Here is a 27619-nt window from a genome sequence, read left to right as displayed (position 1 = left end):
TCCTTATTATGCAGCAAGAAACGCGAGACTTGAAAAAAGATCCTCCTGATTCAAAATCATCTGAAAGAGATTCACCAACACAGTATTACATCAGGAACGTGGTACTGCTCACGTTCAGTACACCCAAAACTCAGCCGTAATACCTTTACGGTAATAATAAAAAATGCTCTAATAGCAAGACGTTTCATGCTAAAACGGTCCCAACAAAAAATTCCCCAAACGGCAATACCAACACATTCAAATCTCTACTGCATCGCACTCATGTTTCACCAATTCTTATTCAATAAATATTAACGCGTCGAATTGTTTGGAAGTGTGAAGCACTTCGCTTGTCATTGTATTGCGCATCGAGCAAAGCGAACATAATGATGATAGAGACGAGTTTCGATTTTTTCTACGCGACACATTCCGTACACCGGCGTAAAATAACTATTGAAATCCATAAGAATCGCTTATGACTTTTTCGCCACAAGTATCTCATATGAAAATCACAAGTTTGTCTTATGATTTGGGGAAGAAAATGGCCTTCTAGCCACTTACGGATTTCATAAGATATGCTTATGATATTCCTAGGACGTTCTTATGATCTTCATACAAGTATGCTTATATTAATCATCGTGTTCAAATATAAATTATAAAAGAGATTTCTTGTGAAGTTCATGAATGTTATGCGCCTGATATAATAAATAAGAAAACATTCTTTATTCATTTTTTCATGTCTTTTTTTAGTTTTTAAAAATAACTATAATTACCATTATATTCACAAGTCTCCAATTGGAAAAAGATTGCGTATTAGGAAGCTAGATGTTTCCAGGTGGGCTCAGAATTGGCCAATAACCTACGGTAGAAACTTCTGTTATTGCACAACATTGAAGAGATACTGTAAAATATTAACAAAAAAATGAGGCAATAATCATTTAACAAAAAAATACTTACATTTTTTAAAGCAGAGCGCCATATCAAAACTAAATCTAACAATGTTTTCTTGACTTATCGCATTTTCACAATAATATTTTTATAATAATCTTAGGACACATGTATGAATTTTATAAGGCGAACTTATGAAATTCATATACATGCTTATGTAATGCATAAGCATCTAATGGAATCAAAATTGTACATGGCCATAAGTCGAAACTTATGAAATTCTTAAGTTCTTTTTCCTCGGTGTATTTGAAGATCGGCTCACACTCGGCTAGCTTCAAAGCACAGTCAGAAAAAAAACGACTCGGAATAGTGGTGGGGTGCTTCGGCCGGTGTTAAACTGAAATTTCTTTTCTATCACGGACGTTAACAGCAAGGTAGCGACTGCACAAAACATGAATAGTCCTTCCCGTCATGTATGGGAAGCAAGACCTATGGATTGGATCCACGTATCCGAACCGAGGGTCCAGATCCAGACACTTGTCTGGATCTAAGCACCAGGTCTGGGTCCGGTTCAGGTTCGGACTTGGTAAGGGGAAAAGGGGATGGGCTAGATCCGGGTACTGGTCTGGTTCCGGGTACTGGTCCAGATCCGGGCACTGGTTCGGAATTTCGGATCTGGGCACTGGTCTGGATCCGGGAGGTCCGGATTTGGGCACTGGTCCGGATCTGGCAGCTATGCCGGATCCGGAAACCGACTAAACTTTTTATTCCACTATCCAACCTACCCAGTAAAAAATCCGTAATTCTGGCTGGTTTCTGCCAATATTGGGCCAGATTCCAGCCTGAATTTGGTCAGAGATCCACCAGGATTCCGGTTGGTTTAGCTCGGTACTAATACTATCATAGCATACGACCGAATTATCCTACATCCGAACAGAGCCGAGGTTGACACATACTGAAAAAGTGTTTGATTGTGTGAAACGCATACATGTACAGCAACCGAAATTCGTCATTCCACCGTTTACTACCCTTGCGGGAATATGAGTTTAATACCGCAATGCGCAATTGCGTGGTCTGTTACCGAAAAGACAATAGAATCTTACCCAAAAGTAATAGAAACATGCCCGTCGGATTTTGGGTGTATGTTAAAAACAACTCTTTTGTAAGCCCCGATGTTCAAAAATAGACATCTATAAAAATTGATAGATTCGTTTAAAGACATAGGGGAGACCGGGGCTAGTTGGCGGTGTTTTCAGTTTTCATTTTTTACCGCTTTGATGTAGGAAGATTTCGCAAAATAGAACACGTGGCATGGAAGGGCAGACTGTTGGCAACATCTCCGAATTTTATTAAAAAAATTGATGCATTGTCTCGATTTTTAGAGACAAAAATATGTGGCGCGGAAAACCCGCCAACTTACCCCGGCCCTGGGGTAATTTGGCGGTATGTATAGATACGCCAAAAAAAAAGCAATCAAATGGAGAACCAAATACTACATGGGTCTTTTTGGAACGTGCTGAATGTCTTTTCAAGAAAACTGTATATTAACATTCGCTATTATATTTCATTCTCAATACCCCGGAATATTGACTTTGACGCTTAATTCATATTCAAAAGCAAATTTTCGAAATTCTTCAGGCGATTGGCCGAAGTAAATGTTTCCTGCATTGACGAGATACGCAAGAAAGAGATTTCCTAACGTTGGTGTCAATTCCAGAAATAAAATTTTTTGATGACTTTTTTGCACCGTAAATACTACCGCCAACTTGCCCCGCGAGCGGCACCGCCAACTTACCCCAACCGCATATTTTATAAAAAACCATTTAAAAAATAACTTTTGTTTGTGTATAGATGTAATATCTATACGGATACTGAAAGCTCTTTTCACGCGCTATTGAACAATATAATCATTCGAGAAATAGATTGCAAATTACCCTAAAAAACGCAAAGTATTTAAAATTTAGAAAATTTACTTGGTATGCTCGAAAACACAATACCACCCACAATTTCCACCAAACAAATCGTTTTGCAACAAAACCACATTGAATAACGGGTTTCACATAACTTGAGATAAACAAGAAAAGGCAGCGCTATATGTCAAATAGAAACAGAGAAAAAGGGATTCCGCCAACTTACCCCAACCGCCAACTAGCCCCGGGCTCCCCTATGTGTTCATATCTTAACCAGTATATTATTTTACAGTTGAATTTTATTGTCATATTGTTACTCGATTTCCGTAGATTGCTATAGTTTTACATCAGCCCTATTATAATGCATGGTTAAACGACACAGATAAACGAATCCTCGGTACATGCAATTCTGATTTCAATTAGCTCAGTTCGAAATAAAACACGCGTATATCGTATATCGCGTATATTAGATATTTAAAAAATACAACCAAAAATTGTCCACGAAATTCTTGCACTGCGTAGAAACCGTGGTCAAAAATTAATTCGTTATCGAAATTAGGACAAAGATTCAATTTGTGATACGTAATATTTAAAAACAGTGTTGAATGGTTCACATAAACTTTTACACAATAGTATCTGTAACTTCTCTCCCAGCTATCTTCTACTTTCAGTAAAATTTAGTAAATTTAGTAAAATCAGATTTTTAGCTACTGCTTCGTAATGGCCCAGTATCTTTCGATTTACTGATGTTCCAGGCAGTTTGGCGTATTGCAGTCTTTTTTTCGAGAGTTGTCCAATTGGAGCTGTAGAGCTAGGTTTTCGGCGCATCTTTTGGCACGGAATTTATTTTGATGACTCCATACAATTCTATAACAGATTTTGCATAACGGCGCGATGCTTGCCCTGGTTCATAATCCCGGTTGTGACATAAATCTGACCTCGTTCACCGCAACTGCAGATTGCTAGCCAGATAAAACCGATTTTGAATTATTGCTTGTTTGTATTTTTCAACGATATTAAATCTTTCTCTGGCGGTAAACATGTACTCTAGGATCTGAAGATGGTATGAACCAAAAAATCATGATAGATAGATATGAATTGGTCACGTATTTTGCCCGGATTTATTGTTTCAAACAGTCATACTTCAGTCAGCGGTAGACCTCTAAACTAGTAATGTTTGCCCATCTATGAAGAATGGCATCTTAAAACGTGGGTTTTTATACATTGGCCCTACATGAACAATTCCTCCAAGTTTGGTTTAAATTCGTGAAGGTCGATTTCATGGTTGCATTTTTTTATCACTTCGCGTGGAATGATCCATATATAATAGATGTCGTAATATTCACGCAGTTATACCTAGCCGAGCGCATTGTTTGCGAAAATAGCCTTAAACGAATTACGAAGAATTCTGTTCAATTATAGGGCCCCTTCGTTCAGTAGTGCCCAGGGGCCCCGAGTGGTCTTAAAACGGCCCTGATTCGTTTGTCCGTGCGCTCGCATTCCTGTTTGGCGCTACATTTATTTATTCGAAAATACTTCGAATTCGCTTCTAATTTTTTTGTGCATTCCGTCGATTCAAGCAGTAAAAATCAACCAGTAAAAATTACCATTTTTTCCCACTTTCATCAATTTAATAAGAAATGACTGCAAATACATTACTGTTTTTATTGCTCTTCTATGAATACCGGATCTTTTCGCCCATCTTTCGTCCATTCAAGTCTTCTTTCAGGTAGAAATGCGGGCCCCGTAGCAGAACCCGGGCCCCGGGCAATCGCCCCAGCTCACAGTGGCGCAAAACAGTTTTTTGAGGTACTTAATTCATTGGAATCAAAACCGTTCAAATTAGCGATTTAACATTTTTTTTAATCTAATTTACTTAAAACGGCTTAATGCGTTAGCACAACTGAGCCGCGGGTCTTTTAATTTTTTTTACAATAAGGAAAAATAAAAACAATCTCAGAAAGTCGGTCTGCCAGATCTTGTTGACGTTTGCTGCTGCGTGTTGAGATCTAGGCCGCTTGGGTGTCATTCAGTCTGCCTTCTATCGCGGTATCGTTTCCGTCCATGTCGTCATCGGTACTGCTTTCTTGCTGTTCACGATCAGAGATTCTTATTTGTTTCTTGTTCTTTCGGGTCGCTGTTGTATATCCGTCTTCATCGGTATTTGCTTCTTTATTGGCGATGCTAGTTGTTGGTTTGGGAGCGGTTGTCGTGGTCGTTGTACCTGCATTATTGGTTAATTAGATCGTTGTTTTTGGTTTATCTGAAGGTGCTGGTGGCTGCTTGTTGCAGTTGGCTGTAGTAGATGAGTTTTGACTAGTTGCTTCGGCGCATGTTTTTCCGTAGTGGGCTGTATGGTTACAGAATTGGCATGTTGGGGTCTGCCCGGGATAAATGATTAGCGTTGTTTGATTATAGGTCACGCCATCCTTCGATGGTTTGCATTCGATAGTCATGTAAGAAGGTATTGGTTTAGTCACTCGCATCCTCACAATACGAATGCCGTTGGGAATGCAGGTAAAAAAAATTCTCCAGGTGTCATTCGTAATAGATTCTACTTCTCCATATTGCAACATGATTCGTTTGATGAAATCTTCCTTCGTGCACGGGGCCATATCATGGATACGCACGTCCACCATGTCGTTTTCCATATGCACGGGGATCTTGATTCTGGTGTTATTAAATTCGACCTCGTGGTGCATGTTGTTCTTTGCAATGAAGTTTTCGACCTGTGCTAAGCTTCTAAATGTGATCAAAACACAGTTTTTTATGTAATGTAGCTGAATGTACGTAACTTAAGCGAGATTAAGCTCCATTTTCACTTTAACTAATTGTTCCACTTCCTGAACTGTGGGTCTAACACGAGTTTTTTTTTTTTTTTTTTTTAAGTTGATCGAAATCGTGTTATCCCGTAGCACAGCCACTTTTGTTTCATTTGGCAAACTCATTTCACTTCGCAGCCGGGGGCAACGATACAATTTGTAGGTGCACTGATATAGAACAATAGCTAGCTTGATTCACTGGTGCTTATAGCCTGCTATATCGTAGCGATTTTTTTTTGCTTCTGCTTTGTGCGACATCATAAAATAGACTGATTTAACATATTATACAATCTGGATGAATTTGAACGGCTGTCTCAGTTAATAAAAAAGCAAAACGAATGTTTTTTTTTACTGCCCGACGTTTCGGCCTTTGGTGTTGGCCTTTTTCAAGGGAAACTGTTAATTTATTGGGGATATCGTTAGTTAGTAATAACAATAATGCACAGCTAGTGAAGGTACCATAACCATATTCTACAATGTTTGTGTGTGTAAAAAGCGCCATCTTTTTTTTAACATCTTTGTTTAAAAAAAAAATACCCATAGTAGGCTATAGAAAATTTAACTTTTGAACCGAAAGAGATTGCGCTTGGCCGTCTTCGACAAAGATGTAGAGGAGAGTATTTTTATAAATTTTGCAGAAGACTTATTGTCTTTGTCGCTCACAGTAATTGAGTTATAAAATGTTTTCTGTGATGGAGCCCTACAATTCTTATTTTTACTTATAACTTTTTTGTTTCTGATTTTTCGCGATTAACAATGTTCGAAGACATTTTACAAAACACATAACTTTTTTGAAGGGACCAAATAGCTGTGAATGCTGCGTAAAGACTAATGGCTGATTTTAATTTTATTTTAACCTGTCTTCGAACCCGTGTAACTTTCCTATCGGCGAAAATTGTAATTATACCATCAATTATTTTAATAGCACTTGGTTTCACCTACAAAACGCAAAACCGTTTGTCCATAATCACCTGTTCATAAGTTATACCCTGTTGAAAGCTGTATCTGTATGTCTGGACCTCTTGAAATCGCGCGAATGGCTCACTGACCGAGTAGGCGCTGGTGTTCAAAGACGCTTTCGCTTGTTTTTCTGAGTGGCGCGCACTCTGTGTACGAGCGCGTCTTGCGGAAGGTTAACATCGATATTGAATGATTTTCTAGCGGGTAATGTACAATTTCATTTTCGTCCGGATTACCGTATGAATGTTAGCTTTAGGATAAAAAGGATGCATGAAATTGCTGCATTCACCACGGTATGAAATATTTGAAAATATTCAGCCGGTTAATGCAATAATTATATGGAAAGTGTGTGCTTAAATATCCATAAACTAAAATTGATGTACATTTCCGGTTAATCAAGCTATGATCAATTTTTTAAAGCAATAATGTTGCCAAAAGATGGCGCTTTTTACACACACAAACATTGTAGAAAATGTTAAATCGCTAATATAAATAGTTTTGACTCCAATGAATTAAGCACCTCAAAACCCTCGGTGTGGTTCGTAAATGGAGGTTCCAATATACTACCCAGGTCTGGCGGTTCAGACAGTGACCACAGACGTTTTAAATTCGATATCAAATCAGAAAGGAGGATAACAGTAGGATTGTAATTGTAAGTGTTCTGTACACTAATAATCGGCAGCAAATTACAAAATAGAAGATCAAGTTGCTACGAAATAGAGTAACAAGGCTGCTTTCTTATGTTATTAGAAAAACGTTTCAGCTGCGGTGAATTCAATTCGTTGGAAATTTTATAATAAAATATGTAAATGGTAAGTAGTATTTCAACACTCAAACTAGCATGCATACAGAATTCCAGCTAGCTTTATCCGGTAACGAACAATTCAACATATTCGACTTTATCCCGCCGCTCGCAGTTCATCTCTCGGTATAGCAGCAAAGTGATGGCGCTGGCGAAAACCAGCACTCCTGAAACGAAGACAGAAAGCAAATAAACCAGCAATTACTCAGTTGGATGTTCCTTCCGATTCGAACTTGATTGCACGGCAGTCCCATCACCAGATATGTATCTCACCTGTCGTAAAAGCGAATGCTGCAATAACGAAACGCCGCTCGCCCTCATCGACCTCAAACAGCATCCGCTCGACGTGGGCATGACCAATGAATCCCATGGTGGCGACTAACAGGCAGAAAAAAGGCAGGATGTATTTCGACTTTTCCTATCGGTCACGAGGGATGGAAGAAAAGCAAATATCGCACGGATTACAAATTATGACAACATGGTAATTACACCTGGACAGAAGCATACCTTCCAAACGCCCCAGATGAATGTGAATGTCGCAGCGTAATACACGAGCAGGACCACGGCTAGCAGGGGAAGCTCCAAATTGTAAACTGTAATCAAAAGATATCATCAATCAGAGTTTGCATCAGAGTGTAGGGCTCGGATAGCATCACCATAGGAAAACGAAGGACAACTCCCATTGTCAAACATGCCAAACTTGTGCGTCGCGAACAGACCATACAATACCGTTCCGAACAGAGTCGTCAATCCACCCACCAAGTAAGCTAGGATCCGTTTGTCTTCATAGGGAATTTGAACCCATTTGTAAATTGCAAGACACTTTGCCAGCTTCATTCCTTCCCACACAACAACAATAACAAAGAACTCACAAATATGTCAACAAGCACTCAAATTAAAACACATCAATTCCGCCTATCGACATCAAATCGCATCGATCAGTAGAAAGCAACTGATTCGACAAACGATCTTGCCGCCACCGCCCGTTGAGGAGAACAGGAGTTGGATCGGAAGGGCTTTGAAACGTCACAGGTAATGTGTGATCAAACAAATGCCGGATTACCAGTACACACCAAATTGGCACTCATTGACTGTTTTCGTAATCCTTGTTTGTTTATGATTACTCTTTTACTTTTTGGAATTTATCGCGAGAAAGACTATGAAATCATTCGAAAACGGAAATTGGAAGAACGAGTATCGAGACGCTCGTCGATTCCAAATCGAACCAGTTGAGAACTTATTCTGAACTCATGCTGGTTTCTATGAGCATTCTGCCCAAATACTTTCAAATTGCAGTCTGGATCTTGTAGGAAAAAAATCGCGCAGCTCACACAGATAAACAAGGTTCAGAAAGAAATCGTACCACCGCTAGTGTAATTCCACCAGATCCAACAGTGCCGTCTAAGGGCACTTCAAAGTTAACGATCGGTTATCAGTGGCTGAAAGGAAACTGTGCTGACTTATCAGCAGCCCATCCAGACGATGAGCGGCCATAAATTCAGCAGCACAACACTTCTGTATCTTGTATTAAATTCAATTGAATTATTGGCGAGGTGGTCGTAAATCAATTCTTATCAAAATTTTATAGCTGCCTGATGGTGACCAGACTCAAGTTGGCGGATGAAGCGATAAAGGAATGTTTAAGCACGGTGGGACTATAAAACTGCCACCGAATGTGATAGTGTTGATGCTAGGTACATGAGCGGGCTTTTGAGGAATTTCATGTCAAAATGGAACGAAGCCAAAGTCGACCTTTTTCGATGCGTATTCCATCTTGTAATCTCCGTTGATTCCACTGTGTAATAGGCCGCACAAGTAAATATCGAAAATCCCGAAAACTTTTTTTTAATTAAAGATTGAAAACTGTTGCTTATACACACTGAGAACTGACGTACAAGTAAAGTTTTCAACTTGTGTAAGAAATTAAACTGTCGCTTTGAAATGACAACAGCAAGTAGCAACTTGCCACTGGTCGGCACTTCGATCGGCCAGCAATCGCTATTCGAGACTTGTATGCAAAATTGGATACAATAGTGACTCACGCATGCAAACCTGTATGCGATGGTGATTTTCAACGTATTTTCATTTAAATTTTTACACAGGTTTTTCGGGAAAGTTTGTTCTAGCTTATATGTCTGTTCTCTGTGTTATACATACGAATTATGTGAAAACAAGTTTTTTAATCAGTTCGTTTATTTGATAAGCATATTTGCGTGAGCTTGGCGGTGCCAATTCCTTTTTTGCATTTGGAAAGCCTTAAAACTATGAAATTGCAATTGAAATATTTTTTAATGTTAGATCTAAATGGAAAAATTCTACAACTATCTCAAAACTAGGAATACAATTTCATATACAAGAGGGAAAATAAGAGTTTATTTTATTTTATTTTAATATTTTATGCACATTTTGCATATTTTTAACACATTTTTTTAATTTTTTGTTCTTATTCAAAATATTTAAAAGTTTGATTTTTTTCTTTGCATTTTGAAAGGTATAAGTGACTACTATATTGTGTTAACCAAATATTTCGATCCGCGCATCAAAAACGTTTTACAGCCCATTGTTCGAAGCGGCGTCCTGGCCACCATGGGACACTCTCGGCTCGAGACGCGCGCCACAGGGAGAAACCATTTCATGGCTTTATGCACGTTTACAGAATGCTTCTCATTGCGCTGTACATGTGTACATATCTCGAGAACGTATTTCACGGCTTGATCTATAGAGGCGCCACTGTTCCCCCTTATTGAACTGCGTCTGCTTGTAGCGTATCTGAACAGGTAGTCTTCCGGTGCTTTCCAAGTAAGCCTTTCACGTGCCCGTGTTTTGTCTCTCGTAAACATGCCGAATGTAAGCTTTTAAGTAAATGCTTAGCTTGCAAGTCCTGCGGTGGAGACGTGACATTCAATCGTGTATCTGGAGCAGGATTAGCCTACAAACTCATGGTGAGGAGTAAGTGCAACACGCGGTATGTGGGTTCGAGACCCACTGTCGGCAGTTCGTATAAAGTTTCATATACGGGAAGCGCACGGTTTTCCGGATAAGCTAACACGATTAGTCAAAGCGACCGATGGATGAGTGTTGTGCGTTGTTCGAGTATCAGGGACACTCTCGAGTCCCTTTGAATCTCGAAGAGGGTTACGGCAAGGTGATGGTCTATCGTGCCTGCTGTTCAGCGTTGCGTTAGAAGGTGTAATAAGGAGAGCAGGGATAGACACGAGTGGCACGATCTTCAGGAAGTCCGTCCAGCTTCTTGGCTTCGCCGCGACATTGACATAATGGCACGGAACATTGAGGCGATGTCGGAAACGTACATCAGACTGAAAGCTGAAACCAGCAGGATTGAACTTGCTATCAACGTTTCGAAGACAAAATACACGAGAGGAAGAGGTTCTAGAGGTTCTACCCGAGCTCGGATTGACGGTGACGAAATCGAAATGGTAGACGAACTCATGTATTTGGGCTCACTGGTAACCGCCGACAATGATACCAGCAGAGAAATCCAGAGACGGATCTTGGCGGGAAATCTTGCCTACTTTGGGCTCCGGAGGACGCTCCGGTCGAACAAAATTCGCCGCCGCACGAAGTTAATTATCTACAAGACGCTGATTAGACCGGTGGTCCTCTACGGCCACGAGACCTCGACCTGGACTATGCTCGTGGTGGACCAACGCGCGCTTGGAGTTTTGCTTCAGCTGCTGGAAGAACCATCCATCCCGCATACCGCAAAAATAGGACGTTTGCGGTGGGCTGGACACGTCGTAAGAATGTCGGACGACGACCCGGTGAAGATGGTTCTTGAGGGCGACCCTACAGGAACAAGAAGACGGGGCACACAGCGAGCACGGTGGATCAACCAGGACCTGCGGACCCTTCGAAGACTGTGAGGCTGGCGACGAGCAGCAATGGACCGAGTGGAGTGGAGACGGATTCTGCATACAGCAAGAGACAACAAGACTCTAGCCTGAACGAAGAAGACGGGATGCGCATGCTGGGGTTTAGGATACAAAGCTTGAAGCTATTTTGCGGGTTGATGGACATACCATGCACTTTTAGTGACAACATCTACTATGCGAGGACGGCTTATCTGGAAAAGAAAATTCCAGTCATTTCTCTCCACGAGCAATTCGAGGTGGAGGAAGGACTGTTATACGGAAGTGACATCGCAGACTAATCGTGAGTTATCAACAACAACCGAAACGGCGAAAAACAAAAAAATTTGGTCAAAACTGTTAGTCACATTTTAAACCACCACACAGTGGTCCCAAAGAGCGAAAAAGGGGGTTTTTTAGATTGCGTCAAAACGGTTGACTTTAGTAATATGGTGTCTTTGAGAAAGTTTCTTGGAGTAGAACTCCCCTTCTTTCTGTCTTATCGGATTGATGATTAATCCTCTTAAAAGTGAGTTACGAAATTTATTTTCTTCAATAATTCAGATAGACAAATACTTACTTCAGTAAAGTAGTAGAGAAACTCGTTGCAAACATTTTACCCGAAGACTTCAACTCTCTATCTTTTAAGGTTTTTGAGATATGGGACATTATTTGCAAAAGGCCCCTTAAAAACAGTTTTTTCCTCATAAGTTTTCTTCTAGATTTTTTCCATTATATAAATGTTCTAGAACATTGTTTGGACTATTAAACTGCATTACTTTGCCGAAGACGGAAACTTGCTATCGCTAGTATGTGTGGAAATATTCACATTTTTTGATTGAAAATAGCTCTTTTTCCAATGCACAGTGGTCCAGATCGCTAATTTAGGAGGAATTTTTACTTTCTGACAAACCTGTATAATTTAGCCGTATCATGTCTTAGGATGAATTTGTGTACTTTAGAAGATGCTTCTTTTTATTGGAATAGTTATTAGGGTGGTTCTAATTTATCTAAAATACGAAAATAAACTTTTTACTGATGAAAGATAGAGCTCCACAGTCTTCCACAAAGTTGTAAAGTAACTTATTTTGAATAAATTTGTTGAACATATTAAAGCTCTATCTCTTTTAGTTTTTGTTATACAAGAAATTTAAAAAAAAAGATTAGGGTGTTCCTGAAAAAAACGTTTTTTTAGTATAACTTTCGTATCTTTTACTTTTTGTTAACACAACCTTTGAACAGCTTATTGAAAACTTCAAGCCGAGTATTTTTCTCCAAGACACCGAAGGTCTAACTTTTTTCTTTAAAAAGTTATGGACACTTTTCGTTAAAAAAATAGCCTATTTCAAAGCTCAATATCGCTGATGCGGGCACCTAAAATTGAATTCTGTTTCCACCACATGAAAGACCATACTTATTAGTATATTTGAGCAAAAATTGGCGAATACGATATTTTTTTAAAATTTGCAATTTAGATTTAAAGTTTGTAGTTTTGCAGGTTCAACGCATTAAAGCATTTACACACATATCGTTGTATTATGAAAAAAGCCACTTTCAAATATCATTCTCTCATCGCAGCAAGCTTTGCATAAGTGAAACGACTGTCAAAAAAGGTTTCTGATTTTATTCGTTTTAAATAAAACTAGTAAATATGGATATTAGTCGAAGAGAGTTGGCGAATTTGCTTATTGCTGGTAAAAAGACAGATGAACTGCTTAAGTTCATTACAAGTAGTAATCCAAATGTAAAATTGAGACTTGTTAGTGCTCGGAAGAAAATAAAAATCTTCATGTTGGAATTTAGAAGGTTGTGGATTCGGAGTAAGCGCACGCAAATTCGGTTTGAGCTGGAAAATTTTGTGTGGCTTGAAGGAAAGCTAAGATTCGAAGTCGAAGGTAAAGGTAAAGGCCGAAAGAGGAAACCATTTTCCGAAATATGTCGCAGAGCCAAAATAAAAAGATTAGGAAAGTTGCGCGATAAGTATTCCACGGAAGAACTTGGTTTAGCGTCAGCCGTCAACGCTAATTCTACTGGTTTCCGTTTAGTTGGCAGACAAATCGAACGATTGTCGAAAAGTCCCGTCAGATCTACCGTAGAGAATTTAGGATCTATGGCTGTCCCGATTGCAGAAGCGTTTACTGCGGAGGAGGCACTTAGATTTATTTGTGAAAATGATTTTTCTAAGGCGCAGTACCAAAACATACGCAGCTCAGTTATGCAGAAGGGTTTGGACATTTATCCCGCGTATAATAAAATAGTAGATGAAAAGAAACTATGCTATCCGATCGGTATGTACTATTCTCAAAGATTCGTCCCTGAATCAACAATTTTTTTCAGGAATTTCTGTTCAGCCTTCTTGTGCGTATGTTCCCCTTCAAGCTCTTGTTAACCATACCGTGGAACGACTCATCTCGTTTCTGAATATTGGAGTTCTACCACTGCATCCTGAGGATAATACGTTTGTTATCTTTAAGTGGGGCTGCGATGGAAGCAGCAACCATTCCCGGTAGGCAACATTATTTTTCTTCTAAACTTTGACTGACAGTCTCTTTTCCACTTGAACATAGATACAAGCAAATGTGCGTTGACGAAGATGAAAATGGAGAACTATTCGAGTATAACGATTCGCATATATTTGCTCTATCTATAGTACCTTTACGTGTAGTTAGTCGCCGGAAAGATGAGTCAAGAGATTGCATTCTTTGGAATAATGATTTTCCATCTTCAGTATCCCTGTGCCGACCAGTAAAATTAATTTTCAAGAAGGAAAATCCTGAACTAACAAAGGATGAAGTTGCCGCGATGAACAAGCAAATCGATGAATTAGTCCCGACTATAGTAAATGTTAATATGCGCAAGATTCCGATTAGTTCAAGCTTCATATTTTCCATGGTTGATACGAAGGTAGTGAATGACGTAACAGGCACACCGTCTCAAGCGTGTTATATATGCAAACGCTCCGGAAAGCGATTGAATGATCCTTTACTGGAAGCCAGCGATCCACCGGATAGTTTATATGTTTTTTCACCTTTACATGCATTAATACGAGCAATGGAGTTACTATTGAATATTGCTTACCGTTTAGCTCTAGCAAAACCGCGTTGGCGCGTAGGCAAAAATACCAGCGAGCTTAAGGAACGACAAATAAAAATTCGACAAGCGTTACGTGACCGTTTAGGTCTTCGTATTAGCGAACCTTTGCCAGGTGGCGGAAATTCTAACGATGGTAACACAGCTCGAAAATTTTTCAGAAACCGAGATGTCGTTGCAGAAGAAAACGGGTTGGACGAAATGTTGCTAGAACGTATGTATGTGCTATTAACAATCATCAACAGCAAATTGGGAATTAACGCGGATGCTTACCGGAGTTACGCCGAAGATACACGATTGCTTTATGTACGCCTGTATGGTTGGTACGCTCTCTCACCAACCGTGCATAAACTCCTGGTCCATGGAGGAAGCATTATTCAACATAACATGCTGCCAGTAGGTATGTGCAGTGAAGAAGTTCAAGAAACCAGGAATAAAAGTATTCGCAGATTCCGAGAATTCCACGCACGCAAATTCGATCGACTCGTCAATCTTGATGACGTTTTCAAGAGACTTCTTGTTTCATCAGATCCTATAATTTCTCTTAAATGTAAACGTCGAATTCAACGAGCACCGCTGGATATACCTGAAAATGCAATGCATCTACTTTTGAATTAATTGGCATTGAATAAATTCTCCTTATATAAATCATAAATTGTTGTCATAGCCAAATTATTTTTAATGAACACATTCTGTATTGTTGATATGTAAGCAAAACAGAAAAGGAAATACAAAGGCTTTAGGCAATTTCTTTTATGTCGCTATGCGATAAAATTTAAAACTTTGGTTAGTAAATTTAAAATTACATGCTTAAAAAAATAATATTTTCCAATTTTTGCTCAAATATACTTAAAAGTATGTTCTTTTCTATGGTTCAATCCGAACTTACTTTTATTTGCCCCAATCAGAGATAATGACATTTGAAAAAGGGCTATTTATGAGCGAAAAGTTTCCATAACTTTTGAAAGTATAAAGTTAGACTTTCAGAGTTATGAAAAAACGTGGATTGAAGTTTTCTAGAAGCTGTTCAAAGGTTGTTTTAACAAAATATAAAATTTCTTTCGAACATTAACAAGTCTCAATTTTACATTTGGATTACTACTTGTAATGAACTTAAGCAGTTCATCTGTCTTTTTACCAGCAATAAGCAAATTCGCCAACTCTCTTCGACTAATATCCATATTTACTAGTTTTATTTAAAACGAATAAAATCAGAAACCTTTTTTGACAGTCGTTTCACTTATGCAAAGCTTGCTGCGATGAGAGAATGATATTTGAAAGTGGCTTTTTTCATAATACAACGATATGTGTGTAAATGCTTTAATGCGTTGAACCTGCAAAACTACAAACTTTAAATCTAAATTGCAAATTTTAAAAAAATATCGTGTTCGCCAATTTTTGCTCAAATATACTAATAAGTATGGTCTTTCATGTGGTGGAAACAGAATTCAATTTTAGGTGCCCGCATCAGCGATATTGAGCCTTGAAATAGGCTATTTTTTTTAACGAAAAGTGTCCATAACTTTTTAAAGAAAAAAGTTAGACCTTCGGTGTCTTGGAGAAAAATACTCGGCTTGAAGTTTTCAATAAGCTGTTCAAAGGTTGTGTTAACAAAAAGTAAAAGATACGAAAGTTATACTAAAAAAACGTTTTTTTCAGGAACACCCTAATCTTTTTTTTTAAATTTCTTGTATAACAAAAACTAAAAGAGATAGAGCTTTAATATGTTCAACAAATTTATTCAAAATAAGTTACTTTACAACTTTGTGGAAGACTGTGGAGCTCTATCTTTCATCAGTAAAAAGTTTATTTTCGTATTTTAGATAAATTAGAACCACCCTAATAACTATTCCAATAAAAAGAAGCATCTTCTAAAGTACACAAATTCATCCTAAGACATGATACGGCTAAATTATACAGGTTTGTCAGAAAGTAAAAATTCCTCCTAAATTAGCGATCTGGACCACTGTGCAATGCCGATAACTTTTAAACGGGCAAAAACGAGCAAACCACTTTGTAAACAAATTAAAGTGCAAGAAAAGCACAACGAATGCTGGATAAATCAGATCTCCCCAAGGCGGCCCTCTATGGAAATTCTTGAGCTGAAATTTGTCTCATTCCGTCATCAAATGCAATTGATTACTCGCCGTTTGGTTGCACTTGCGCCATTGTTATGAAGTAGGCGCAAGGGAATTGTCATTGAGTTTTTGAACAACTGTAACTTTTGACCCAAGCAAACAGAAGTTCTGATAATACTTAAAAAGCACACTTTAAAATTCACAAAAAGTTCTTAGCTAACTTTCAAGCTGCTCAAGCTTTAATAGAACTGCTTAACCCGCTATTAGAACATAAAACGTATTGCAAAATTACTTAAAACGAGAAGCTTATGTAACTCCTTTATATAAAATTTTGGTTGCTTGGGTATTTACTCAAGACGTTCTTACAAAAGTAAGAAAGGCTAATTATTACGACTTTAACCCTTTATTTCAGAACTAACAGTAGGGGGTAGGTGTAGCGTAGTTGGTAAATCGATTGCCTTGTACGCAGCGCACCTGGGTTCGAGGCCCGACCCCGCACATAGGGTTAGAAATTTTTCATAAGATATTTTTCTAACCCGAAGAGGCGAATGACCTTAAGGTTAAAATCTCTATAATCGAAATAAAAAACTAACATTAATATATGGTGATGTATTTAATGCCGGAACAGCTCTAGTATGGACAAACTTTTAGGCTCTAGTATTTCCATAGAGGGCCGCCTTGGGGAGATCTGATTTTTCCAGCATTCGTTGTGCTTTTCTTGCACTTTAATTTGTTTACAAAGTGGTTTGCTCGTTTTTGCCCGTTTAAAAGTTATCGGCATTGGAAAAAGAGCTATTTTCAATCAAAAAATGTGAATATCTCCACACATACTAGCGATAGCAAGTTTCCGTCTTCGGCAAAGTAATGCAGTTTAATAGTCCAAACAATGTTCTAGAACATTCATATAATGGAAAAAATCTAGAAGAAAACTTATGAGGAAAAAACTGTTTTTAAGGGGCCTTTTACAAATAATGTCCCATATCTCAAAAACCTTAAAAGATAGAGAGTTGAAGTCTTCGGGTAAAATGTTTGCAACGAGTTCTCTACTACTTTGCTGAAGTAAGTATTTGTCTATCTGAATTATTGAAGAAAATAAATTTCGGAACTCACTTTTAGGAGGATTAATCATCAATCCGATAAGACAGAAAGAAGGGGAGCTCTACTCCAAGAAACTTTCTCAAAGACACCATATTGCTAAAGTCAACCATTTTGACGCAATATAAAAAACCCCCTTTTTTGCTCTTTGGGACCATTGTGCACCATATTGGAATCGTCATTGATACAAATGAACTCAAATTCGTGTTTATAAATCATAAAACCTTTTTCTCTCGATTTTGGCTGAAATATCGCTTAGTGATTTTTAATGGGGGGGGGGGGGGTACGCCATATTGGATCGGCCAATTTGAATTTCGAAAAACTGACTTTAGATTCGTAATTAGTGATGTCCAAAATCCATAATTTCATGTAATTGTTACAAAATATTGCCATTGTACCACAAATAACTCAATCGAAAGTGATCTCAAAACTTTGAGCTTGAGCTTGAGCTTGTGCGACCACTCCTGGCTGCTACTCCGTTATCGATCTGGACAAGCTGAAGTTGCACCGGGAATCAGTATATAATTATGCTTGGGAGTAGCGAAACATATTTCAATGTGCATTTCCTGGTAATTTTAAAGTTTGCTTTTGCTAGAGGCCGTATATACTACTGCGCACTCCACAAGTATCACAGGAGGAGGATATTTGTTAGTAAGTATAGGAAAGTCGGATTCTACTTCTTCTTTATCGACGCCAAAGAGGTGACTCTCTACTATCTGGAATAGATATCGATCCATCAACTCATGGACCGGGGACCAACGGTTTTACTTCCCTTTCGAAGGAAGACGTGACCGCAGATTTTTTCACCTCAGGAAAATCTCAACGACCTCGGCTGAAATTGAACCCAGGCCAATTGGAATGAATGGCGGTCACGCTTATCATTCAACCATCGGCGGCGTCGAAAGTGATCTCAAAACTGTAAACGCGTTTATCTCAAAACATGATTTTTCAAAACTGCATATAATCTCATTTGAAAACAGTTCAATTTAAGGTTGCACAGAGAATGCGTAAAATTCGCAAACGAAAAAAGCAGTTTTTTTCCACACCGTATGTCAGATCTTCATAAAAATCAATCAGCTTATGTAGAATGTTGTTACTGTACTGCTGATTGATTTTTATGAAGATCTGACATACGGTGTGGAAAAAAACTGCTTTTTTCGTTTGCGAATTTTACGCATTCTCTGTGCAACCTTAAAGACTTGTTCTTTTGTCCTCTCGAAAGAAAACCTTTTTCATTAGAGGAATTGGACCTATAAAATCTACAAATTCTTTGCATTCACTATTTTTAGTGAAGCCTAAGGGTTAAAAATCGATCTCAAAGCTAGGGATCGCACAATTACGACAAATTTTACGTTATTCACTCGTTCGGAATGACCTCCAATAATTTTAATTTACTTTAGAGCCTTATTTTTAGTTTGGTGTTTCAAATTGATCCTGAGGCAGCAGACTATATGCAGTTTTGGAGTACCACGTACACCTAACCTTAGACAGAACATCATCACGGGTGCCATTTTGGTTTTTTGACTTGAAAATAATTGTAAATCGATATGAACTTTTAGCTTTTTAAGATCCTTAAACTGTTTCCATCCATGAACCTCGCCTTAAAACGAGGTGTAAAGTTCTTTTTAAACTATTTTAAGGGGGTATCAACAAAATATACTACTTTTTAAGACTAGTAACTCAGGTTTTATCAAAGATATATTAGAACACGGAAAACAAACAAACAATTTTGATTTTTCGGGAAGATCAGAGATTGCTAGGATATCCCGAACCGGAGCATTGGGTAGTCTACCTTGGGCCCGCAGGAACTAACTTTAACTACGACCTGGAGTCAGAATACCCGGCGCATACCCAAACAACATGCTCGATGTCATGATATCTCTCATTACGAACACACAGACTACTCTCTGCAAGCCCAATACGTCGCCAATGTGCATCCATAGTATAGTGAATGAATATAAACCGGGACATTGCACGTCTGAAATCTCGACCCACATCCATCACCCTGAACCAAGGCTTCGTCGATACTTTCAAGATAATAGAATGTAGCCATCGTCGAAGTTCTCCATTGCTCCACGAGGTTTGCCAGCTTTTGACTTTCCTCTGACGACAGTTACTGTAAAAATCATTAAAGCATATTGGTCTTTCGTAGATGTCACCTTTTAATGCGCCCACCTTTACCAAAGTGTCGGTCTTTTCATTACCCAGTATGGAGCAATGAGATGGGTCCCAAACAATTGTAATCTGGTAAGATTTTTCAGATAACGTACGCTGGAACTCGCGTGCTTGCTTTTTGGGCTTCATCATACGAAGATCTTCGATAAAGCTGTGATTATCCGAAGCGATGAAGTAGACATTTGTAAGCAAAGTGTCGATGATCCCATGGGTATATTGAATAGCAGAGAGTTCTGCGACGTTAACTAAACCAGAATCAATGAGCTTGAATAAATCGGTGATATTAGCATTGAAGATACCGAAGCCATTGGACCCATCAAGATTTGATCCGCCAGTGTGGAACATTTTGTCCCAGTTGACTTCTTATGTAGGGCGGAAACCTTGCGTAAATAATCCGGTATTCCACTCTTCTTTCATGGATATGTCGAAGAATAAAGTTGTATCATAAATATCAAAGAAAGGGACACGATCGAGATAATATGGAGAAGGATTGATATTTTGTGCCATGTAATCGAGGTACTGGAACGGATTTGAAACTTGAGCTCGACAAGTCTTTCGAAATTTTTAATTACAAATGGGCTCAATGAGAAGACACGGTACGTTTCCTGTACCAGGACAGAGTCCGGACAGATCTTCTTAGAGAAAGCGAATATTCCACGTTCTCGTTGGTATTGTATCGGTTCGTATGAGTCGAGCCGTACCCTAAAGAGTGCTCATCACTGTTTCTCATTTCATTAGACACTACATTCGCCTTTCTAACGGCGTGTACTATCGATAGCTAGCGGGTAACCCGTTGTCCCGGAAGGCCTTGTACTCAGTGGATTTCTTCACGTGCAGTTCTGAGCACTTTTTGTCCCACAACAGAGTGAGAGACCGTCTGTGGGTGTTCGTGCCGGGTACTTGTTTAGTCTGTGCTTGATTCGCGCTGTCGAAAATCAAACCAGCCAAAAATCTGTATTCTACCTCCTGGGGAAGTTATTGAGTGGATTCGATTTTATCGGATATCGCGGTCGCATAACTCTTCTAATCAATGTTCCGTGTGAGATCATACGAAACATTGATTGTGTCTGATGGCCTTGAACCATTAACAATTGAAATCACGATAGGCAAATAGTCGCTACCATGGAGAGCATCTTCCGCATGCAATATAACTGTAACGATGTCGAGCATAACGATAACTGTAATGCCTGGTGTCGAAGGGAGGTTACTTCGATTTAAAGAATAGCGTTTTTTGATCGCCGTAGGGGTTCTCTCGATACTGACGAATTTTAAAATGAATATTAAAACCGCGAAAGTTGATCTACATTGGAAGTTTACCAACTTGCACATAATGTGAATGCACTACATTTTCAACTATTTAGTGAAATTTTGAAGGGATTCGGGAGGATGCTTCTACAATTCCACGGTAGAACAGTGATTGAGTCGGTGGCTTCGTTCGATGACTTAGCCATCGAAGGATACGATCGCTGCACGAGGGGACCCTATAGCAGTCAACTGCTTCAAAAATGTTTGCACTATAGGGAGAAAACATATCAGAAGGCTTTTAGGAGGATCAATAACATTTAAAGCTGTGAAAATTAAGTCCACAATCTCCATTACTGACCTGAGTGTTTGTTTGAAGTGGTGGGTAATCCTTGTTAGCATTAAAATTTCCCGGATTTGGAAATTGGAGAATGCCTAGGGCCTTTATCGTATTAACTCGGTTGATACTGCTTTCTGCCATTCTATAATCGAATGTCATGACGTGCCTGTTTCGACAGAACGATATCACATTGTACTTCTTTACATTTACTTCCATGCCGTTATGCCGTATTCTTCGTACCTTAACGATTAGTTGAATAAAAAATAATGTTTTCCTGTATTCGGGAACGTTTTTCCCGAACGCTTTTAAAATTGTATTAAAAATTTGTCATCCACAAAACAAAAATTTATGCAAAGAATGGAATGTTAAGGTACGAGAAAAATAAATTACCTAAACCTTTTTTAAAAAAACGATATTTCGAAAAAATGGGGTTTAAAATTTTAAGTTACCGCTGCGCTTGGTAGACGAAGCGTGCTTGGAAGCGCTGTATCTTTTGATCTTTTTCTTGAATCTCTATAAAAATTTGGAAAATATTCTCAAGAAGTTGTACTTTCAGATAAAGTAATATAAAAATTGCGATTTTTTTAAAAATAATTAGGTATAAATAAAAAGGTAACCCCTTAAAGCAGCCATCCTCGTACTTCAAGAGGTCGTTGCACTTCAGACCCGGTTCGGCGACGGCCCCATCGATTCCCACTGCCTTAGCAGGCTTATAAGGCTCGCCTACGTGTTATTTGAGCAACAGCCGGGTAGTAAGCAGATCTTTAATATATTGACCGCTTTCGAGTTGGTCTGAAAATAGATCACACAGGGTTCATCTGAACTAGCTGGATATGTTTTAATGCGAGGATAATTGGAAGAATCAGGGGAGGGAGTAATGTTGGGAACATCCATAATTCAGTCTGCTCATTCCGTATAGATCAGAAACCAAAAAGCACACCGCTTGCAAGCAGCATAGAAACAAAAAATTCTATCCGCATCACGCCGCTCTAACGAGTACGTGGAACATATAGCCGCAGCAAAGTTTCGTTGCACGAGTGAAATGAGTGACCAACAAAGAGTCCTCCTTGGCCCCCTCCTCCCCCTCCGCGTACAAACCTGGAAAATTGTTGTACCCGTACCCAAGGATGCAAAATGCCTACCTTTTCTACGGCTGTAATATTTTTGCCTACATTCTTCTTTCTCCTACGACGCTGCTGTCGTTCGCTACTGCAGGACGCCCAGCGCTGTACGGCAGCCAGTGAGAAAAGCAGTAACATGACAAAAATACTGCCCCTAGTACAGCCACCAGACGCGAGCGGTACAGCTTCTTTTTCCTTATTTTACACTTTTTAATATTTTTAAACTATTTAATTTTATTAAACACAATTAACGACAATGAATGCGGTTCATTTACGCCACGACCGGTATCAACGCTTTTGTGTACGGCCTTCTCTCTTTGAATGTGCGGAGAACAGTGTACAAAACGAGACGGCGAACTTTACTGCCCCATACTCTCACTGAGCAGTCGGAGTACAGCAGCAAAACAAAAATGTATTTTACTGCCGTACGGAAGTGTTCTCGGATTGGCTACCATTCTGACTGGATGTACGGCTTCTGCAAATGGAAATGTTCCGGAAAATATGTAGTTTATCGGTACTTTTCGCGTACCTGCCTCTACCCCCCCCTCCATACGTTGTCCACGTGGATTTTCCAAAAAAAATATGGGTTAATTCCATAAAGATGGGTTTTCAGAAAATTTTCCAATGTATTAGACTACTATGATGCAGAAGGACTGAAATTCGTTCAAACTTCAACCGTAGATCTGCCCTTAAAAGCATAAGAGTCTCATATGTATTTTTGTCCAAAATGAGTTATCCATTGGATTGTATTCTGTATCACCATTGAATCACTATGCACGAATAAGATTACCAAGTTTGTTCAGAAAATATCGAAAAAATACCAAAACATGGTTGTCCCACCCAAAAGGCTCAATGAAAATGTAAATCTTGAACCGCGTTTTTCTCAGCTTGCTGTTTTTCATTATGGGACTCTTATGCGTTTATGGGCAGAGATGTCATTCACTTCTTTAGTCTTTTGTGAAATTTTCTTGAAAATATTTCATTTCTGAACGACATTGTGATCTTTTATGTTTACGTTTTAACGCTTCATCATAATAACACAAATTTGAAGTAACCTATTGGCTCGTAATTTCAACCACAACCTTTCAAATCCAAAATTAGTGCAATTTTATATGATTTTGTTCTCTATCATTTCCTCTAATACTTTTTTGGTAATAGTTGCCATCGATGTGTTCAATTTTCACACATGCAACATGACAACGAATATGAAAACGTCAAAACCAAGATCCCCGTGTATATGGATCGTGATCTAACGGAAATACAGCTTCATGATCTGGCACCTCGTACTAGCGCGGATTATATTAAAAAATTCATGTCGAAGTATGGAGAAGTGGAATCCGTCTCTAATGACACATGGAGAAACTTTTCCCCTGGTTTTTGCAACGTTGTTCGGGTTGTGCGAATATGGCTAAACCAACCTATACCGTCTTATTTGACTTTCGAGGCCAGATCATCGGAAGGTGTTAACTACATACAAAGAACCCTTTGCACATAGCCTGCAGACGCCCAAGTGCCAGTTCTGCAACCAAACGGCTCACTACGGAAAGCCATGTACCAAAACAACTATCGTCAATTCATCTACTACAACCATCACCACCAAACAACCTTGGACATCTGCTGATACACCATAGACAGCCGGCCAAAAAATAAATGCCGGACAACCAATATTCCACAGTATCCCAAAGTAATTAATTAACGTACGTGCGGAAGTACACAAAACAAGAAAGAAGGCTTTACCAAAGTCACGAAAAAACCAAAACGCAGCAAACATCTAACAGCGACAACCAGAACCATTCTAGCGATGACGATATAGACGCAAATACGAGCGAGGGGAAAGGCACACAGAATGATCAGCAAGCAGCAGAGAGTACACCTGACAATCACTCTCCACCAAGAAAGAATGCTAAAATGCTACATTAAATGGGACTTTGCGATTAACCACTTTGCTGCCTTCCTATTTTAGGACTTCTCCAGTTAAGCTTCATTTTCGTCATAACGTGATTTTACTTTCTAACACTATTTGGCAATTCACTGAACGCTCGTGGAATCATCTATTAGTAATGCCATTGAGGTGCACAAAAATAATGGCCAACAAAACTGCATTTGTCACTTGTCGCAACGGTACAACTTCAATAAACGATCGCCATAAAAAATATTCTCTGCACTACCGAGCAGTGCGGGAGGGATCACAGCTTCACGTAGCTGCTGCCAAAGTCACCCTAAACATTTAAATATATTAGATAGAGTTCTCAATTGGAACTATAAAATTATGATCTTCGTACCAATTTTGGTATTGTACAGCTTCCTAGAAACAAAGCAAGACTGTTGATGTGACACCCTGGGTAATAGGGTTTAAAGGAGTACCATCACCTTACATACATCGTGTCGGGATAACCAATTTCTCTGTGACTGATTGAACAACAGATAGCAGAAAGTTTTTATGTATCACGTTTACAGTCAATACCGTCACGTGGGATGATTTATTTTACGACCTGTTCCTCATGAAACGGAAGCAAATTAACTATGCGATAGCCAATCTATTTTACGAAAAAAGATCGATCACATCAAATCATATTGAGCAATTCTTATATCCAATTTTTATCGCTTGGTGGGATGTTTTGATAACAAATCATCATAAACAAACTTCTATCTCATTTAGATGGTAACACAATCAAAGAAAACACAAAGAAATGACAAGGTTCAATCTACAGCCGAACTGAATATGCTTCAAGTTATTCCAATGAATTATGACGTGTTACACTTCCTGTAAATATCTTTCAGTTCCTTGTAGTCATAAACCTATACTGTAACCATCGTAGTACAAGTCGTAAATATATGATGATGCACTTGAATTAATAATACCTGCATTGTTTATTCCGACCATTCCAAAGCTTGATTTTGGACCATTAAACGCTGAACACTTTTGCTTCCTGTTACCAGGAACATTGTTTTGGAGCGAACAAAAGAGCTAACCTTAGCGAAACAACAGTAGCTAAATTGGCCCCTCAGGGTCCGCTACGATTGTATAACACTTCTTTCGAGAATTCACATGAAACCTTTTACGGTTCAGCGCCGTACCGACCGGCCCGTAAGCGATATTTAGCAAAAGAGAGACACTTGAAAATTGCACCTAATTATGCCAAAACCACAGCGTGCGCGACATGTTTGTGGGTACCAATCTAGCAGCGAGTTGTCATATAGGTAACATAAAGAAATGCAAAACATTTCACCGCGACAAAGACGTACGACGCGATGGCGCAAATGGCCAGATGGACCGAAGCTGCGACGAGGAGCGACGCCCAACAGCAGCATTTTCACTTCCCAGATGGTGCGCAAACGTAAATAGATATATATGCATATGTACCTACATACCAATCTAGTTAACTATCACCGCTGGTACACTTTTAGCGACCACAATGCATTGTGTTACCGAAAAGGGGCGCTGATATTTGTCATAAAAATCACTTTACGGCAGCACAATCTCATCAGTTGTGTGTATTTGGCGTGAGATTTTTTAACGAGCACCGTCCACGGTAGCGACTTGGTTTCAGGTGTTCTTGAAGCTGATTATAAGATGTTCGGAGTAAAATAGGTCGAAAAATCAGGGCTGTCTCATTCGTAGATACGAGATTGGGAAAACTATACCATTAGCATTGACGTAAGTTTATGATGGCCGTCAAAGTCCAAAAGCCCAGAAACATATCCCTTGGAAAAGGTCGATTTATTCGAGGATGCGATTGTCTTTCATTAACCAACTCAACCGACTAATCGCTGCTTCTTGTTGATAATGGTTGGATGGCCTTGTTTGCTTTTTGAGATTTTAGGTTACGATAGTATAGATATCCATCTTGCTTGTGTTACTGTATGACATCAGTGCAGGCCTGAATATTTTTCTCGCCGACAGGAAAGGTTTTATTAATGAAAAGGGAACAATCTGAAATCAACCCTCTTATCTACTGCCGACAGGGCCGCAGAGAGAAAATACGGGCCCGGGGGGTCTAACGTACGGGCCCCCACCACCAATGTTTGAAATCCATTGGAGTTCACTGATATTATGTATAGTACACTGAAATTTAATATTCATGTACCAATTGTTGCTCTAGTTCTTTGTAGTGCCAATGAAGGAAAAAAACGTAGAGTTTTTTTATACTTTGGGAGTTTTTAATACCTCTTCGACAGTTTTGACTTTGAAAAGCGCCATTTTTGTTCATAGTATTTATAAAAGTAAGGAAATGGCAAGATTAAAAATGTAGTGATTACAAAAATTAAAAATATCCAAAAGGCGATCAACGGCAAACGATAAAAAACAATAGGAAAACTAAATATTCAAAGATTGTACAAAAGAGCTAAAAATAACAAAATCAACCAAATAAACAAATTAATGTCAATTGTCAAAAAATGTTTAATCGAGAAAAACCAAAACAAAACCTATAAAAAATTAATAAAGGAAAACAGGAACTAGAAAAACATATTGCGAAGATTAAAAAAGTCGAACGTTATGGAACATGTTACCATTTGAAAAATCGATAGGGAAGTAGGAAATTTTTTTAGAATCAATGAAAATGAAAAAAATACTAAAAAGAATACATACATTAATATAAAAAATGCATAAAACTAAAAAAACTCGATAAATCAAGCATAATAAAATTTATTTAACATTAAAAACAAGACATATTTAAATCAATAGAAACAATAAATAAAACGTTAAGAATGCATAAAACTAGAGGAGTATATATAAAAGACAAGAATAAAATAACCATAAAGAAATTTAAAAAAACATGGACGAACCAGAAAATTTTGAAAAGCTGGAAAATTTAAATGATGAAAAGAAAATTGGAAGTATTGAACAAAAACGGAGCAAACAGACAAAATGAAAAACAAAAAATAATAGGAAAAAGCCAACATGGTATACTATAGAAACACAAAAATGAAGATATTAACACGAAAAAAATGAATAAAATAGAATAAATAAATAATATAAAAAATGAATAAAATAGAATAATATAATAAAGAATAGAAAGAGCACTAGAAATGAAATTTGAAATAAATTCAAACAACGAACTAAATGTAGAATTAAGAAAAAGTGCGCATAGTGTCAATAAAAGATAAATCAAATGTTTTTTTTAGGAAAATAAAACAAATTCAATGTTAACGTATAGGAAAATGGTCAACTGAAAAAGTACTTTTTTTGTACAGTTTATTTAGGACCTTTTAACTAATGTCTTTCGGTTCCTTTAAGAATATGAAA

At 38.4% G+C, this 27619-nt stretch overlaps 1 protein-coding gene across 1 annotated transcript; it reads right to left on the bottom strand.

Moving 5' to 3' along the window:
• Positions 1-7323: 7323 nt before the first annotated feature.
• Positions 7324-8513, bottom strand: LOC131691237 (uncharacterized). The gene is made up of 4 exons (XM_058977477.1): positions 8018-8513; positions 7869-7954; positions 7635-7779; positions 7324-7528 (listed from the first exon to the last, which is right to left on the bottom strand). Exons 1-4 carry the CDS (start codon positions 8196-8198, stop codon positions 7425-7427), a joined length of 516 nt encoding a protein of 171 aa, XP_058833460.1. The 5' UTR covers positions 8199-8513; the 3' UTR covers positions 7324-7424.
• Between the last annotated feature and the right edge of the window lie 19106 nt (positions 8514-27619).

The sequence above is a fragment of the Topomyia yanbarensis genome, chromosome 3, assembly GCF_030247195.1.
Source record: "Topomyia yanbarensis strain Yona2022 chromosome 3, ASM3024719v1, whole genome shotgun sequence".
NCBI lineage: Eukaryota > Metazoa > Arthropoda > Insecta > Diptera > Culicidae > Topomyia > Topomyia yanbarensis.
The sequence above is the reverse complement of the archived record's forward strand: the minus strand, read 5'-3'. Positions and strand labels throughout refer to the sequence as shown.